The following is a 17,560-nucleotide window of genomic DNA, read 5'->3' as shown; positions in this document are numbered from 1 at the left end:
AAGCTGAGGACTTTAAAAAAGACAGCAGACAGGACAGCCGGCATGCCTTCTGGAACACTGGGCAACCAGGGGGAAAAAAACAAACTTTGATTATGAGGGGAAAAAATCAAAACTTCATGAAAGACAGTATAGGGCGAACTCCGGAGCCCCATGTTTAACACTTGGCCTCCCAGATTTATCTGCCCTTACTCCCAAGGTGCTTAGAGCAATTCCAGAGAGTCATGGCTTTGACCCCTCACAGCTCTGGCATCACTCCATGAGATATTGGCATGTTTCCTCACGTAACATCAGAGTCGTAGCTGATTAAACTGGCAGTTATATAATCCTCTAGTGCCTAGTTCATGTTCATGTCCTCTTCTTGGCTTACACCGAAATCTAGCCAAGTTTCACACTCTGCCTTTTTTTTTTTTCTTTTCTTTTTCTTTTTTTTTTATTCTTCTGAACCACAAGGAGTCCGCTCTTGCTTCTGGACCCCAGGCACCTCCTGCGCCCTGGGCTTGTGCACGACGCAGGGTCAGGAGTGTCGAGAGGGGCCTGTTGGACACGGGTCTGCTTGCCTCCTCAGGGACTCCTCCTTTGTGTTCCTCTATCTTCCATTTGTTCTAGCAAACTGGAAATTAGAGTGAAAGCTCGGTCAAGTTTAGGTTCAGCCTTTAAAAGAAATATATAATGTTTATCATGAAAAACATGATGTAAGCAGTTTTATCAGTGGAGGATTATATTGACATTTTATGCAAGTAGAGACTGTAGGCTAGGAAGGAGGACTGCTTATCTCATTAGTTATAAAAACACTGTCAGAAGTTTGAGGAACATTTCTTCCCAGTCTCGTTGGCAGACCAAAGTTGGTTTACCTTGTGACTGCCTTAATGTAACTATTTTCACCAAGTATGTTTCAATTTATATATCTTTTTTTCTGGGCTCGTGTACTTCTCTGTGCCATTATATAACAGCCAAGCAGGGTTTATCATCGTTATTATAAAACTTATGTTCCAAATCCCCAAAAAAATGTAGGACCGTAATTCAGTGACTTTTGATGAATGTCCACTGTGTGACCAACACGCTCAGCAAGAAGAGTGTGTGTGTCTCCCCGAGAGTTTACCTTGAGCCCTTTTCCAGATCAGCCCTCCCACGGCTCAGTCCCCATTACCATCATGATAAGTTAGTTTTACTTGTTCTAGAACTTCATGTAAATGAAATCATGCATTATATATTGTTTTTGTGCCTAGCTGGAAGTGTTTAGTGGGGGGGGGAAATCTCATTTGGTTTAAGGACGTGTTATTTATAACAGTGTACATGGCTGGTTTCAGAAAATGGAATGTAGGAACCAGCATTTTGCAAACTCAGAATGCTTGGCAAAGCATATTTGGAATACTGTGCTCTCTGATGAGGGTAAACTCCATGGCCTGACATTTGTGACCAGCTGGGACCCACTCTTACCCCAAATCCAGTTGGATTTTGGCCACAAGTATTTAGTAACATGACCAACAGAAGAGTGGGTGAAATGTAATATGTTAGGAAGCAGAATGTGGACACCAAATTGCATCATGTCAGAATGTTAATAAAATTAGCCTTGTCATACAGAGCAGCAGGTGGTAACGATATACGTTAGGCCAAACAGATCCTGAACACCTGTATCAAACAGTTGCCATCTGTACATCCAGTGCATTTTAGAAATGGTGTGATAAGGAGTGAAGATCAAATCACAGGTGCATCGTGGGCGCAGAGGTCCCAAAGCCAGACGATCAAATAGCTGAAAAGCAGATCCTTTTAAGAAAAGACGAAAGGAATTAGAAAAATAAGACCGGTGAACCAAACGTGTAATTATAAGAAACCACTCCCTCTCATTGTCTGTCAAGTTTAGCTGCAACGTGGAGGACCTGAGCTTGGCAAGGCCCACTAGAAATAGCAAATCACAAGTCCATGTGGCAAACCAGTCAATCACAACCCCAAGAGGAACAAAGGGTCATTACCCTCAAGTCCATCTTTAAGCTGAAGACCGATGTCCCAGCTTCCCCAACAATATAGGTTATCCTAAGAGACATGCAATGAATAACCTGGACACACTTCTAAAGCTGCAGACATTCACCTTTCCCTGGCTTCTCTGCCCACATTCCACTACTGCTAGGCCTCACCTCTCCTGGAACTCCTGTCAGCACACAAAGCAGAAATGCAAAGCATCTTAGCATTGCTATCTTCATTGTCCTGCCCAAGCAGTGAACAGAGGGTGAGGAATACAGACACACAGGGGCCTTGCTCAGGGGTACCAGTCTTCAGAGGTACTGGGGAGGCCAAGAGTCGGAGTGCCAGAGCTGTGGAAGCACAGGACCAAGAGAGAGCGCCCCTCCCTCTCCTGGGCCTTTATAGGGGCTTGTGAGGGGCATGGTTACACAACTGTGCAATACTGCCCTTCTCAGGTGAGAGGTGAGAGTCACAGGTGGGCAGGAGGGAACACCTAGGTGGTGGGAGAGTGGCTTCCAAGCTCTTGACCCTGAATTGGCTGCCTACCTCAGCGCAGCTAAGCCTGGTGTTGCACTAGCCTCCTCTTTGTGAGAGGAGTTTAAACTGAGTCTTTCAGGAGTGATTGGAAGCGTCCTTTAATTAAGGAGAACATATCAGACCTGTGTGAAATCCAAGAAAAAGGGCGCCAGATAAGGGCACCAGAGGCACGCTCCATTGCGTGTCTCTTAGAGTCCACATGCTGGCATGCACACCACACACACACACACACACACACACGTCCTACCAGCAACACTAAAGTGCAGCGGGATCTGCCTTCCATCTGCTAGGTGAGGGGTTGCCATAACAACAGTCTAAGATGAATACTAATTTTTTCTATTTCTGAAATAGTATTTTTTTTGCTTCGTTTCACTGAGAGCTCTCTGAAATGTTAAGGTTCACAACAAAATAGCCACTAGAAACTAGAGCTTTCCACAGAAAGAAAATTTCACCCTAATGTATTTCTTACTTGCTATGCGTCTTCCCTTTTGAAGTTAAATAAAGTCATCCACAAAACAGGAATTATCCCTGAGAGCAGGAAGCAATGCTGAAAGGTTGAAGCCGAGCACTGGCCAGAAGCCCTGCAGCAGCTGCCCTGGACGCTGCTTGGGGACGCTAGGGGCTGCTTGTTCTCCGTGGGGTAGGAGGTTTTGGGTTCAAGTGGTGTCGGCCTTTGACATCGGCTTCTGTTTGCCTCAGCGGCTGCCCCCCCACATCCCTGAGGTTAAGTAACAGGATCCTAGCAATACAGGCAGCTTAGGTACCATGGTTGCAGGGCTCCATGTGTCTGCTGCTGCCGAAGCTGGGAGGCAGCAGTGGGTCCCTAGCACTCACAGGAGAGACCTGGGGCAGTTGCCCGCTGAGGGCGTGGTCCAGCTCTGTTCTGGCAGGTGCTGGGGCATGAGCAGTCAGATGAGAAATCTTTCTCTAGTTGTGTCTGTCTCTATCTCTCAGTTTTGTTAAATTGTCAAATTGTCTGTTGTCCCTTTCAAGTTGTTAGCATCGCCAAAGAAAATCCCGTAATTCAAAGAGGGAAAAAATTCTAACTTATTGGTGTCTGTGTTTTTTAAAGACCAAAATATGCATTGCTGGACGAATGCACCAGTGCCGTCAGCATCGACGTGGAAGGGATGATGTTCCAGGCTGCGAAAGGGGCTGGGATCTCCTTATTGTCAATAACGCACAGGCCTTCTCTTTGGTGAGTGTCTCCACGACACATGATGACTGCCTCTGTGTCTCAAAGAATAACTTTACTAAGCTTTCCACTATGGGGGACAAGGCGTATTGCTTGTTTTTTATGTGTTAAGTTCAACACTGCTAGTTGAGATACCTCTCCCCCCGCCCCAGCGTAGTACTAACTGTAGCCTTACTGCTGTTTTATTTGGGATGTATCATAACTTCCCAATAATTCTTTTAAAATTGTGAAAGCGGGGGCTGATGCAGTGGGGTAGTGGGTTAAGTCTCTTCCTGTAATGCAGGCATCCAGTGTGAGTGCTGGCTCACATCCTAGCTGCTACACTTCTGGTCAGCTGCCTGATAATGTGCCTGGAGGAGCAGCTGGTGAGCCAAGTTCTTGGGCTCCTGCTCCCACTTGGGGTACCCAGAAGCAGCTGTGGACTCCTGGCTTCAGCCTGGCACCACGCCAACCATTGTAGCCATTTAGGACCTGAACAAGAGGGTGAAGATCTCTCCTCTGTAACTGCCTTTCAAATAAATAAGTAAATCTTTATATTTTTTAAAAAAAAAAAGTGGTTTATCTGAACTGGCAGTACTGGTAATCTTACAGCATGTACAGGGCAGGTGGGAGGTAGAAAAGCAAGACCAAGAGCTTCTGTGGATCAGACAACCCTGCCAGGCAGCGCAGACTCCATGACTGTGGGATTCCGAGGTCCTTCAGTACCTGGAGTCACCTCTCCACCTCCTGTGGGTCCTGACACAGATCTAACAGTGGGTGTGTCTGCTCCTCTTGTTACTCAGCCCTCGCTCCAGCAGACGAACGAGGCCCGGGGAGCATGCTCAGCCACAGTTTTTCTCCACTGCAGAAAATCATAAAAAATCCATATTGCCGTGTCCTTTCGTGGTAAAACATACTTTCAGTCATAACTGTCAATAGCACAATTCTCTGTGAAACGAAACCTTATGTTAGTTTCACTTTGAGAATGAGTTTAGCCAATGCAAGTCTGACTATCCTTTCTCCTGAGGAAAATGAAATTCTTATTTTCTCTGATAAGATTTTGGAGGTGGGAAAAGATGTGCTCTATTCTGCATTATAAGTTAGTGACTTTTTCGGATTGCAAGGATTAGAAGAATGGCAGTCATTTGGGGTAATGTCTGAGGCACTGTGACGCAGCTGTTGCTTGCAGTGCCGGCATCATTTAGCAGTGTGGGGGTCCCCGCTGCCCCGTTTGGATCCAGCTCCCTGCTAACGCACCAGAGAAGGCAGCGGAGGATGCCCAAATGCCCCAGCCACCCACATGGCAAACCCGGATGGGGTTTCTGGCTCCTGGTTGCCAGCTGGCCCAGACCTGACCATCGCAGTCACTTGGAGAATGAAGAGCAGGTGGAAGACCGTGTTTGTGCCCGACCACGCGTTTCCTTTTATCTCGTTCTCTCTCCATCTTTCCGAAAGTGTTTCTCAGAGCTGTGCCAGTCTGTCTGTGACTCTGCTTCTCAAGTGAAAAAAGACCAAAGAGGCAAAAAACAAAACAACAGAGAGAGAATCTCCCATTTGCTGCTTCACTCTCTTAAATACTTTCAACAGCCAGACCTGGGGCAGGCCAAAGCCAGGAGCCCCAGAGTCCACCCAGGTCACCCACATGTGTCACATGTTAAAAACCACACCAAAACAGTGGGGCTACCAAGACAGAATGATGGTAAAACCAGGGTTTATTGAGATCTGCTCCGGCCGAGGTTCACTGGTATTCGGGGTAGCTGGCCGCAGAAGTTGCGTCCAGTCTGAGCTGCACATTCCTTAAGTAGTGCTGATGACGGGCTTCTGATTGGCTGGCTCCATTTGAAAGTCCTGGGCGGCTCTTCTCAGCTGGAGCTTCTGGCGCCGCGTTAGGGCTTTCCACCTGCCCAGGGCTCGCTGATTTGAGATGTGGGTGTCCGGCTGGCCTGTATTCTCCCACGTTTAGCTCTCCTGGAAGGTGTCTTCAAGAGATTTTTTGAAAATTGAGTGTTTTTTGGGAAAATAAACAAACCCACAAACAAAAAACCGCCATGCCTGGACTCCAAATGGTTGGAGAATAAAATAAAACTTTTGGCTTAATTCAACTTCCCAAGAACTTTCTGGTGACAGTGATTTAACATGGGTTAAATTTCTTTTTTTTTATAGCGTGTTAAAATCCAACATATAGTAGGTAGATAGCAACTCTCCCTGAACTAACTGCGAATAAATAGAATGTTCAGGACCATCCAAGGCTGTTTTATTTAGTCATCAGAACAAAGGAAGTGCCAAAAGGACCGTAAGGGACTGAGTCTTCGGATGCTTCCCGGAAGGAGAGGAGGCCAGTCAGCAAAGGCCGCATATGGAGCGACTTGGTTCATGAACGGAGCAGCCCAGCAGTGCTCAGGGCCGGGTGGTTGAGGCGATGGAGAAGCACTTCTTACGGACACAGGGTTTCTCTGCACGAGGGTGGGAGGCCAAGAAAACGTCCTGGAATTAAGTAGTGGTGACAAGCGCACAAGCTTATGGATGTACTGAAAGCGAATGGATTTTCTGTGTTGAAGAATGCATTTAGTAACAGGTACATCATCTCAACTTTTAAGAAAGGAGGTGGAAACTGCTTGAAAAGGCTTCATTAATAATAGTAATGGATGGTGGATAGAAACTGCAGAAGGTTCTGGATCAAGAAGTGCGAGAAGTGTTATGACTCTAACCTTGCTTTCCATTCCTACTTTATGTATGTTGACTTCTTTCTTCAGTGGAGGATTAAACCTGCGACTAGAAAGTAAACTCAAATTATACAATCACAAAAATCAGGAAATAGAAAAGGGGGGAAGGGAAGGAGTGAAGAGCAACATCATTATGGGCTAAAAATAGTGTAAATGAGATACGTCAGATCTGTTCTTTTTATGTCACTTTTCAGAAAGGACATATGGTCTTACATGGTCCATTTCAGCAGGTGACAAAGTGCAGGCGGCTCCTCCTTGGCTGGCCTGCCCCTGCACTGCAGCCCTCATCCGCCACACAGAGCCTGCACGGCTCGGACACAGGAGGACCTGGACCACCTCCTGGGGCATCAGTTTCTCTGTAGCTCATAGAAGCTCCACTTACTAAACAGAGCCTAGGGAAGAATGAGTATGTGATATAAAGATGCGGAAATAGGGGGCTCGGCGCCATGGCCTAGTGGCTAAAAGTTCTCGCCTTGAACTCACTCTGGGATCCCATATGGGTGCTGGTTCCAATCCCAGCAGCTCCACTTCCCATCAAGCTCCCTGCTTGTAGCTGTGAAAGCAGTGGTAGACAGCCCAAAACCTTGGGACCCTTCACCCACGTGGGAGACCCGGAAGAGCTCCTGGCCCCCGGCATTGGATCGGTGCAGCACTGGCCGTTGTGGTCACTTGGGGAGTGAATCATCAGACAGAAGATCTTCCTCTCTGTCTCTCCTCCTCTCTGTATATCTGACTTTCCAATAAAAAAAATAAATAAATTTTTTAAAAGATATGGAAATACAGATTACTTTCAAAGCTTTTTTTAAAAAAAAATAAAAAGCTTTGCCACTGTAATTATCCAGGTGGCATGCTGAGTATGAAGATGAATACGTCCAACAGCAAGATTTCCTTTGTAACCCATGCCCAGTCAGAACATAAAATAATGACTTAATAGGAATTTCTTCAAGAGTTTTGAGTAAAAAAAAAAAAACAGAATATTTAGTGCTAGCATTGTAGCACAGCACATTAAGCTGCTGCTTGCTTTGCCAGCACTCCCCTCCCCCCCCTTTTTTAAGGATTTATTTTATTTCATCAGAAAATCAGATTAACAGCGAGGAGAGCCACTCCCCAAGTGGCTGCAGAGGTTGGAGCTGAGCAAAGCTGGAAGCCAGGAACCTCTTCTGGGTCTCCCACGCAGGTGCAGGGTTGCAAGACTCTGGGCTGTCCACCACTGCTTTCCCAGGCTGCAAGCAGGGAGCTGGAAGGGAAGTGGAGCAGTCGGGACACAAGCCAGTGTCCACATGGGATCCTGGGCAATGCAAGGTGAGGACTTTAGCCACTAGGCTACCGTAGCAGGACACCCTTTTCAAAGCAATAATTCAAAGCCTAACTTCACCGCTTCCCATCCAGTGTGCTCTCTCCCCACTTCCCTCATACCGCTTACTTCCAAATCAATAAAGCCAATAAGTCTTTGAATTAAAAGGTTTTCTTTGAGTGTCAGCTAGAATTATGAACCAACAACGCAAATGGCTTTTCACCTGTATGGCTAATGCTATCATTCCATTTCACCTGTGCAGGAAATACCACACTCATTTATTACAGTTTGACGGTGAAGGAGGGTGGCGCTTCGAAGAGCTGGACACTGCAGTCCGCTTGACGCTGAGTGAAGAGAAGCAGAGGCTCAGCTCTCAGCTGGTGGGGGTGCCCCAAATGCAGCGGAGGCTCAATGAACTCTGCCGAATTCTGGGAGAAGACTCGGTGCTGAAGACGGCCCCGTGTGAGGAGGAGACCTCCTGATCGGTTTGGGCACTTCTGAAAAAGCACGTTTTAGGTGAAGGCTCCGAGAGCCAGCAGCAGGACGTGGCGTGAGAGAAGAGAAGCACCAAGAAGTACCTACCATGACCTTGCACAAGAACGTAAACAAATCCATTGTGGAGGAGCAGTTACAGCTTACCCTGATTCCTCATGAAAACTGAGGTCACCTGGCAAACAGGATTTTTCTAGCCGAATTCAGGACCAATACCAGATTTACTGTGCATAGCTGATGAGCGTGCAGCGCTTAACCAGTGTGGGAGCCACCTGAGAAATAAAGCAGCAGCTTCCTAACAGATCTCACTATGTGCATTCAATAACTGCCAATAAATGAGCATGTTTAATGTTTAAAGACAACACAAAACCCAAGTATGCAGCTCAGTGCGTTATGGTTTAATCACGCAGGTTAGGACCTAGGGCTTCTTCAGCCGTCTAGAAGCCCACTTACACCACCTGCCAGTCCCCAGTCGGCCTGTCTCTACTCCGAGTATTCCGCTATCCTAACTTCTAACATGGCGGAGGATTGAGTAGTGTGTAGCTTTCAGTGTCTGAATTCTCCCATTTGATATTATGTGCATGAAATCCATCCATGTTGTAATGTGACAGAGTGTAACAGATCCATGCTCCTTTTTACACAATAAACCTTCAGATGCCTGCTCCACACTTGTCCATTGTATCCAGACGCACAGTGGAGCTGTTCCTAGGCCTCCTGGGAACAGCATGTCTCTGTACATTCCGACATATGCCATTGGCTGCACATATACACACTTCCTCTTGAGCCTTGCAGGCTAGTCCGTGCAGCCAGCACAACCTTTTTCCAGTGGATCTCTGATTCTGTGACTCTTCTCTCAACGATTTTTGATTCTCATTCATTTGAAATATAAAGTGACAGAGAAGGAGAGACAAAGAAAGAAAGATCTTGCCATTTTAACTACATGTGAGAATTGATTTTATATTTAAATTATTTGAATTGAACAATCAAGTGGCTTTGTTGCTAACAGAGTTTTATTTACCCCACATATGTGGGACACACACACACACACACACACACACACTATGGTTCAGAAATAAGAAATTTCTCAAAAGAAAATGAAATTTATTTCTGGACTACAGATTTGTGGTGGGCACAAGTGGTTTGAAAAAGAACAGTTACATGTTTGACTATGTCTACCTTGCTTGTACCCTTATCTTTATAACTGGCAAAGAGCCAGCGTTGCTGCAGAAGGTGCGAGACCACTTGGGATGTTGGCATCCCATACGGGAGGACTGCTCCTCTGCCCCGTCCAGCTTCGTGCCGACGCACAGCCTGGGGGGTAGGTAGCACAGGGCAGTGCCAAGCTGTGAGACCCCGCCTTCCAAGTAGGAGCCTGAGTCTCAGGCCCGGTGGCATTAATTTAGCCATGTCTTGGTTAATGTGGGCTTTTGGGGAATGAACCAGCAAATGGAAGTTCTCTTTCTCACTCTGTCTCTCTCGCTTTCAAGTAAGATGAAAATGCATACAAAATAAAATACAGAATATGATCAGACGGTTTCTAATGTATCTTCATCAAGCAATGATTTCACTTTGGCTTTTGGTTTCATTCTTATTCCTAATGTGGTCTGGATGAATGGAATTAGAGCTGTGATATCATGGCTATCGACCAAAGGGGACACAATATGTAAGGAAGAAAAAGAAACTCACCTATTCCACAAAAAAGGGCTATCTAATAAAGCAAAAATGCCAAGAAGAACAAGAAGTTAGTAACCTGCATATTGAGAAATCAGGGTTGGTGAGAACAGAGACGATGAGGAGTCAGATTTTCTGAAAAGGCTTTGTTCTAGAATTATTGCATGCATTTTCTTAATCTCCACAAAAACTCTAAAAGCATGGTATAATCCCTATTTTTCAGCAAAAAAAAAAAAAAAGGAGGAATGAAAAACAAAATTAACATTTCCAAGTCCTGCCACTACAAAGTACATAGCTGTAACTGATCTGAAGCCACAGCTCCCAGAATGACATGTAAGTAGTGATGTTGGGAACACTGGAGGTATTAAATAAGTTGGAATGAACTTGTCTTCCGTCCCTAGCAGGGGTGCAGCCTCCTGTCGGATCAGCAACTGAACTGGACTAGCAGGGACATGATGGATGCGACAGGGCCACCACCCTCCCGCACACCTCTCCACCTGCTTGGCTTCTTGTGGAACTGGAAGGGGAGGGTGGAGTCACTGATGAGTCCTACGGTGTAGCTTCTGTCATAGTCATTAGCTCCAGTGGGCGGAGGGAAAAAGAGCTGCTGTGTTTCTATACCGAGACAATTTGTACCGAAGGAGTGGTTGCTGTACTCCAGATTCTAAAAAGTGCACCATCCACATGCGACCCATTTCTCATCAGCTTGGGTTAAAAAGTACAATAGCCTTCAACTCGCCCACAGGCCTGCTGCCTTTTATTTTTCTTTTAGGGCTTTCAAGGCCTGTAATACTGTATCTGTCACCACAGGCTAGGGCTGGGTTTGTCTTAGTAAAGTGTTACTCTGGTTCCAGGCAATATTTAGAGACACTGAATAGTTTTAAAAATGATTCTCAGGCAATGGGACAAGACAGCCTTTAACTCTTAAGTACTGCCCACCAATGTTTATGAAATGCAGACCAGCTCTTTGGAAAGTTATTTTTCAAACAAGTTTGGGGTGAGTCCCAAACATATGCAGAAGAAACTTTCCTGACAGGTTGATATTGGTAGAGTCAAACCTTTACATAAACATTTGAAAAACAAGTTAAGTAATTTTCTTTTCTTTTTTTTTTAAGATTTTTTTTTTTTTTATATATAGAAGTCAGATATACAGAGAGGAGGAGAATCAGAGAGGACTTCCATCCGCTGGTTCACTCCCCAAGTGACCACAACGGCTGGAGCTGAACTGATCTGAAGCCAGGAACCAAGCAGTGTCGCAAGGCTTTGGGCTGTCCTTGACTGCTATCCCAGGCCACAGGCAGGGGGCTGGAAGTGGGGCCACCAGGATATGAACTTGTGCCCATACAGGATCCTGGTGTGTGCAAGGCGAGGATTTGAGCTACTAGGCTCCTGAGCCAGGCCCGGTAATTTGCTTCTCTTAAAAATAGTGTTAGATGAGAGATAACTTGTTGGGACTCTTTGCTCCGACCAGAGCCTTCCCAGGCGAGGCCTTCTCATCCCTTTCACAGCTCAGTAGTTGTCCTGCCTCTTAACCCCACTTGCATTCTTATCCTTTAGAAGATTGTACTTTTTTCCCTGAGGAAAACCATGATAGTTTTACTCTTTAATGGTAAAAGTATCCTTACTTAGCCCATTTTGAAAGTCAAAATGCAGGAAAATGCACTCATGATTTCTCTTCAATTCCATCCCATGCGGCCATTCTTCTGTATCTGTCTCCATCTTCTTACCCACACACAGGGTTCCCTTTGTATTTGGTCCACATGTGATTATGTAAGTTCAAAGAATGTTACTTCATGCACACTAGTTCTTTTCACTTAAAACGTGCTTATTTTTAACTTGCTGATTTTGGGAGGAGGGCAGCGGTCCTCGCTGTAGGTGCGTTTTCCCACTGTGAAGTGGAGAGTAGTTGTTTCTGGGTTTTGAACTGTCAGCAGTGCAGGGCAGGGCGTTGAACACGTGGCTCCCATCCCAGCACTGACGCAGCTGCAGGGGAGGCGGAAGAACCAGCGTACATCACCCAAAACAGCAGAGCAACCCTCCAGCGATGCTTGCGTCTCCATTAACTGCCGTCATCAGCGGTGTTGATGGCCCACGGGGAAAAAGCAGTGCCCACTTACTGTTAATTGGCATCTTCCTGTCCTCTGGGGGCTCCTGGACACCGTTTCAGATGTCCTTTCACTTTTCCACTCCGTGATCAAATCTAACTTCTCTTTAACCTCCAGTGCTGCCATCATTCTAGATATTTTCTATGTAGGTGTGTAATTCAACAGCATGGTTTATTCTGTCCTTGACCTCTTCACGACTCAGGATGTCCCACTCTGTCCACATGCACGTCCCACTCCCAAGGCCACCACGGTGCTTTGTCACTTGCCTTCTTTCTAGTCTTCTGCTTCTCTCTGTCCTTCAGATACTTCTATAATAGCCACTAACCCACCTAAGTGAGGCATCCATTGGTGTTTGTTCTCTGCATGGAGATCAACTTATGCACAAGAAGCAGTCTTCCAAACACAGGGCCACCAAAACTTTGGGGGAAATGCTTTTCACTCCTTTTTGGCATCAGGCACTGCTCAGTGATTTTCAACCCGAATAGGCATTTGGGAACACAGGGATTGTTGCCTCCCACTTAAGGACAGGCTTCCAAGGATGCTACCTATCCCTCAGGTCTGGGATAACTTCTCACAAAGAGGCATTTTTCCCATCCAAAATACCAGGGTGATTGTATTTGAGAAACATCCAACCCCCCTAAATAATATGACCAAAGCAAGAAATGAAGAAGTACACACAGTTCATGGAGCAACCCTCAGCACCATCCAGTGACCACCTGGTCCGCTCCCTCTGTTGGCCTGTGTGCATGGCCCACCGTGCCCACTGCACAGGCCCCCTGCCTCTGTTGGCCTGTGTGCGTGGCCCACCGTGCCCACTGCACAGGCCCCCTCCCTCTGTTGGCCTGTGTGCATGGCCCACCGTGCCCACTGCACAGGCCCCCTCCCTCTGTTGGCCTGTGTGCGTGGCTCACCGTGCCCACTGCACAGGCCCCCTCCCTCTGTTGGCCTGTGTGCATGACCCACCATGCCCACTGCACAGGCCCCCTGCCTCTGTTGGCCTGTGTGCATGACCCACCATGCCCACTGCACAGGCCCCCTGCCTCTGTTGGCCTGTGTGCATGGCCCACCGTGCCCACTGCACAGGCCCCCTCCCTCTGTTGGCCTGTGTGCATGACCCACCATGCCCACTGCACAGGCCCCCTCCCTCTGTTGGCCTGTGTGCGTGGCCCACCATGCCCACTGCACAGGCCCCCTCCCTCTGTTGGCCTGTGTGCGTGGCCCACCGTGCCCACTGCACAGGCCCCCTCCCTCTGTTGGCCTGTGTGCATGACCCACCGTGCCCACTGCACAGGCCCCCTCCCTCTGTTGGCCTGTGTGCATGACCCACCGTGCCCACTGCACAGGCCCCCTCCCTCTGTTGGCCTGTGTGCATGGCCCACCGTGCCCACTGCACAGGCCCCCTCCCTCTGTTGGCCTGTGTGCGTGGCCCACCATGCCCACTGCACAGGCCCCCTCCCTCTGTTGGCCTGTGTGCGTGGCCCACCATGCCCACTGCACAGGCCCCCTCCCTCTGTTGGCCTGTGTGCGTGGCCCACCATGCCCACTGCACAGGCCCCCTCCCTCTGTTGGCCTGTGTGCGTGGCCCACCATGCCCACTGCACAGGCCCCCTCCCTCTGTTGGCCTGTGTGCGTGACCCACCATGCCCACTGCACAGGCCCCCTCCCTCTGTTGGCCTGTGTGCGTGACCCACCATGCCCACTGCACAGGCCCCCTCCCTCTGTTGGCCTGTGTGCATGACCCACCGTGCCCACTGCACAGGCCCCCTCCCTCTGTTGGCCTGTGTGCGTGGCTCACCGTGCCCACTGCACAGGTTCACTCTTGTTCTCCTCCTGCCCAGCCCCAGTGATCGCCATTCTCTATGAGTTCGACAACTCTTCGTCTTTCATATAATTATAAAATGTCCATTTTTATGACTGGCTGATAATATGTCACCTTATGTCCTCAACTTTTATCCTCATTGTACCGTAAGTGAATTTCTTCCATTTAAAGATTGAGTAACTGCTGTGGTTGGGATGTGGTTTACGCATGTTCCCTAAAGGTTCATGTGTCAGAAACTTGATCTCCAGGGTGGTGATGTTAGGAGGTGATGACACCTTTAATGGCTGGAGCCTGGTGGGTAATGGTGAGGTCATTGTGGGTGTGTCCCTAGAAGGGATTAATAGTGCTTTTCCTGAAATGCTGGTCTATTCCTTACAAACCCTCTTCCCACAATGCTACCCGCCATGCTGTGGTGTAACCATGGGTCTCCCAGCAGATCCTGTGCTATACGGTTTGAACTAGAAGCCCTCACAACCCTCAGTTCGTAAAGCTCTTTTCTGTGTAAGTACCCAGCCTCAGGTATTTCATTACCTCATCTCATTCGAGAAAAAGAAGTGGTTAGGGGTTTCTTCAAAGTTTCATGATGAACTTGGCTTTGGATATCCCTGGTTCTTAGACTCTGAAACCAGCACTTTTCAAATGGGCAATGTGCCTTCTGTGGTTAGCTACCGTTATCAGACAGATTTCTGGAGAGAAACCAAAGTCGTTTTCTGTAGCGTCTAGATCAGGCTAAGGTACCCGCTGGTCTTTGCCTGGTTTATTTCCACAAGCAGTTTTGTGTGCCTCCAATCAAGTCCTCAATCATTTCCGTCCTCAGTGGTCAGTGGACACAGGTACGTGGCCATTTTGGAGTCCCTGGGTTCGGTGTCCAGCTCCACCTCCTGACTTCAGCTTCCTGCTAAAGCAGATCCTTTGGAGAAACGGTGCCGATGGCTCAACCAAGTGGCTTCCCCCACCCACGTGGGACACCGGAAGTGTGTTCCCTGTCCTGTTCTTCAGCCTGGCCCACCTTGGGCTGCAGGGGCATCTGAGGGATGAAAAGTCCTCCTACGTACCTGTGTACCTCTTAACCTCGCTATTACCTCTTAAGCATTTTATGGCTATTAGCACATTCGGAGCGACTGCTAGGTTATCTAGCAACGCATCCACGTGTGTTTGACAGCTCACAGTCATGAGTGAATGAACACATCACATACTCATATGCACAGTTCCAATAAAAAAGCTCACTGTATCCTCTTATCTTTTTTTTTTAAAGATTTATTTTTATTATTTTTTCATTGGAAAGGCGGATATACAGAGAGGAGAGACAGAGAGGAAGATCTTCCGTCCGATGATTCACTCCCCAAGTGAACGCAACAGCCGATACTATGCTGATCCGAAGCCAGGAGCCTCTTCCGGGTCTCCCACACGGGTGCAGGTTCCCAAAGCTTTGGGCTGTCGGGGCTGCCGGGATTAGAACCGGCACCCATATGGGATCCCGGGCGTGCAAGGCGAGGACCTTTAACCACTTGCGCCACCGCGCCGGGCCCCTCTTATCTTCTTTATTCCCCTTCATGCCTGCCACAAGGAGCACACATGCCTGTAAATTGACGGGGAGTCTAGAGAATGCCTACCGAGTTCTGTCACTCAGCCAGAACGAATACAATAGGCTAGTGTGATGGAATGGAAAGGTGAAATCGGAAATGATAACAGCCATGAGCCACAAGGGACAGTGTTTTGCATACATGCCAGGGAGAGGCGCAGCAAGTCCCAGACATAGCTGGGACCAGATCCCAGCTCCCCGGGACTCACCACGTGACTTGGGGCACTCATTGGCTGTGGCTGTGTCTCCTTCTAGAGGAAGCAAGGACTAGGGGACCCAGCCTGCCTTCTAGGGAAGGTGTTTGTCTAATTAGTGACTGTGGAGTGCTATTAAAACACATTGTATAATGATTACAGGACCTGCATCTCATGCTGTGTAACTTAAAGGGAATTGAATTATTACCCCTTTAATCACGGCTGACAGTTTTACACAGTTTCCCATTTCCTCTGTTCCTTGTGACAGGAGCTTTAAAATGTGATCTTTCTGTGAACCCAGTCATTGATACTTTTTCAAACCGGTTCCGGAGGAGTGGTTGCTGGAGCTGGTAAGTAAAGCTTTGATGTGGGCACTGAGGAGTGTTATAGCAACAGCTGTGTCACATCCTGCATCAGAGCCCAGGGTTTGAGTCCCCGCTCTGCTTCACGATCCAGCTTCCTGCTAGTGAGGAGGCATCGCTCTCGGAGGCAGTGGGCGGTGGTCCACGTTGGTGGGCTCCTGCCACCCACATGTGAGACCTGGTTCCCCGCTCTCACTTTCACCCTGGCCCAGTCGTAACGGTTGCTAGCATTTGTCAGATGAACCAAAATATGGGAGATCATTGTCTATATGCCTCTGCTTACTTTTTGAATAAAATAAGAATTTTTAAAAGGAAGCTGCTTGACCTAACACAGTGAAACCTGTAAAGCAACTCTCACCCTTTGTTTTAAGATCAACAATAAGAGTTGCAATGAGAGGCCACCGCTGTGACCAGCATCCCACACCACAGTACAAGTTCAAGTCCTGGCTGCTCTGCTTCCAGTTCAGTTTCTGCTAATGTACTTAAGAAAGCAGAAGATGACCCCCGGGCCCTGCCTGCCCGCACGAGAGACCATGATGGAGTCCGTGGTTTGAGGCTTTGATCTGGCCTAGTTGGGCGATTGTGGTGTTTTGGCGAGAGAAGCAGTAGATGGAAATTCTCATTTTCCATTTCTCTCTGCCACGTTGACTCTTCAATAAACAAGGACCATAATTTAAAAAGGTTTGAGCCAGGACTGAAATGATGATGCTTTGCTGCATGTTAATTGTGACCTGCTTTCCTACTATGGTGCGAATGATAGAGCAGCAGTCACGGACGCTGGTTACTGAACGGAGTGTGGAACCAGCATCGTTTCTGCGCCCATCGGAGCGAGCAATTTCTCCATATTGCTCCTTTTGCTTTTTAAATTTAAAACATCTAAATATTGATTCTTAAAGCTCAAACATCTATGACATTGCGAAGTCTTCTCTAAACTGTAAAGTATAGCCTGAAGTCTGTGGTTTTTTTGTTTGTTTGTTTGTTTGTTTGTTTGTTTTGCCCCGTTTTCATTGATGCACCCTTGGAATGTGCTGCTGGTGCCTTATGGTCTAGTTCCCTCTGTCTCCGGGGCCACACTTGAGTCACCTTAGATTCTAACAAACCTTTCTCTGAGTGGTAAGCTCCAGGGAGTCACAGCAGGTGACACTCCAGAACAGAAAATGAGCCACATCTTAGCAAGTGTGTTTGACTTTAGTCCAGAGAATTCAAATGATTTCCAAAGTACCTAAACCCAACACATTTCCCACATATCAGGAAGGCAGACAAATGCACGGGCTTCAAGAAATCTTATTTCTTATGCAGCAGCACTTGCACTTACTCTGCTCTGCAAACGTTAGCGCTCCTCGTTGGCTCAGCACATAGCCTCCACCCTTTTAAGGAGGCAGAGAACGTGTCTGAGTCAACCTTCCCTGCCTTGATGGGAAGCCCGCAGGCTCAGGAAGAGGCTGGTGGTCCCTTGCCAGGGTCTGGCTTGCTTGAACGGGAGTGGGCTGTGTTCTTGGGAAGAGTCAAGCCAACAGGTACCCGCAGAGCTTAGAGATGCTGTTTATGGATCAACACAGGCGTGCTTCTACGCCTTCTCAGTGTGCTTATGGATTTCTAGAGAATGCTGATGTCTGTTTGTGTACTTATTTGTAAATCGAGGCTATTG

General features: G+C 47.7%; 1 protein-coding gene across 2 annotated transcripts in view; it reads left to right on the top strand.

Annotated features, from left to right (window-relative positions):
- The window catches only part of ABCD2 (ATP binding cassette subfamily D member 2), a 36,074-nt gene extending 27,242 nt beyond the window's left edge, over positions 1-8,832 (top strand). For both annotated transcript variants that reach the window (XM_040979033.1, XM_040979032.1), the window contains exons 9-10: positions 3,569-3,694; positions 7,950-8,832. In XM_040979033.1, the coding sequence (XP_040834967.1) occupies positions 3,569-3,694; positions 7,950-8,169 (346 nt within the window). In that variant the 3' untranslated portion in view covers positions 8,170-8,832. The remainder of the gene's footprint in view (positions 1-3,568; positions 3,695-7,949) is intronic.
- The last annotated feature ends 8,728 nt before the right edge of the window (positions 8,833-17,560 follow it).

The sequence above is a fragment of the Ochotona curzoniae genome, unplaced genomic scaffold (genome assembly GCF_017591425.1).
Source record: "Ochotona curzoniae isolate NIBS_2020 unplaced genomic scaffold, NIBS_Ocur_1.0 contig_2927, whole genome shotgun sequence".
Taxonomy (NCBI): domain Eukaryota; kingdom Metazoa; phylum Chordata; class Mammalia; order Lagomorpha; family Ochotonidae; genus Ochotona; species Ochotona curzoniae.
This window is presented reverse-complemented; position numbering and strand designations above follow the sequence as displayed.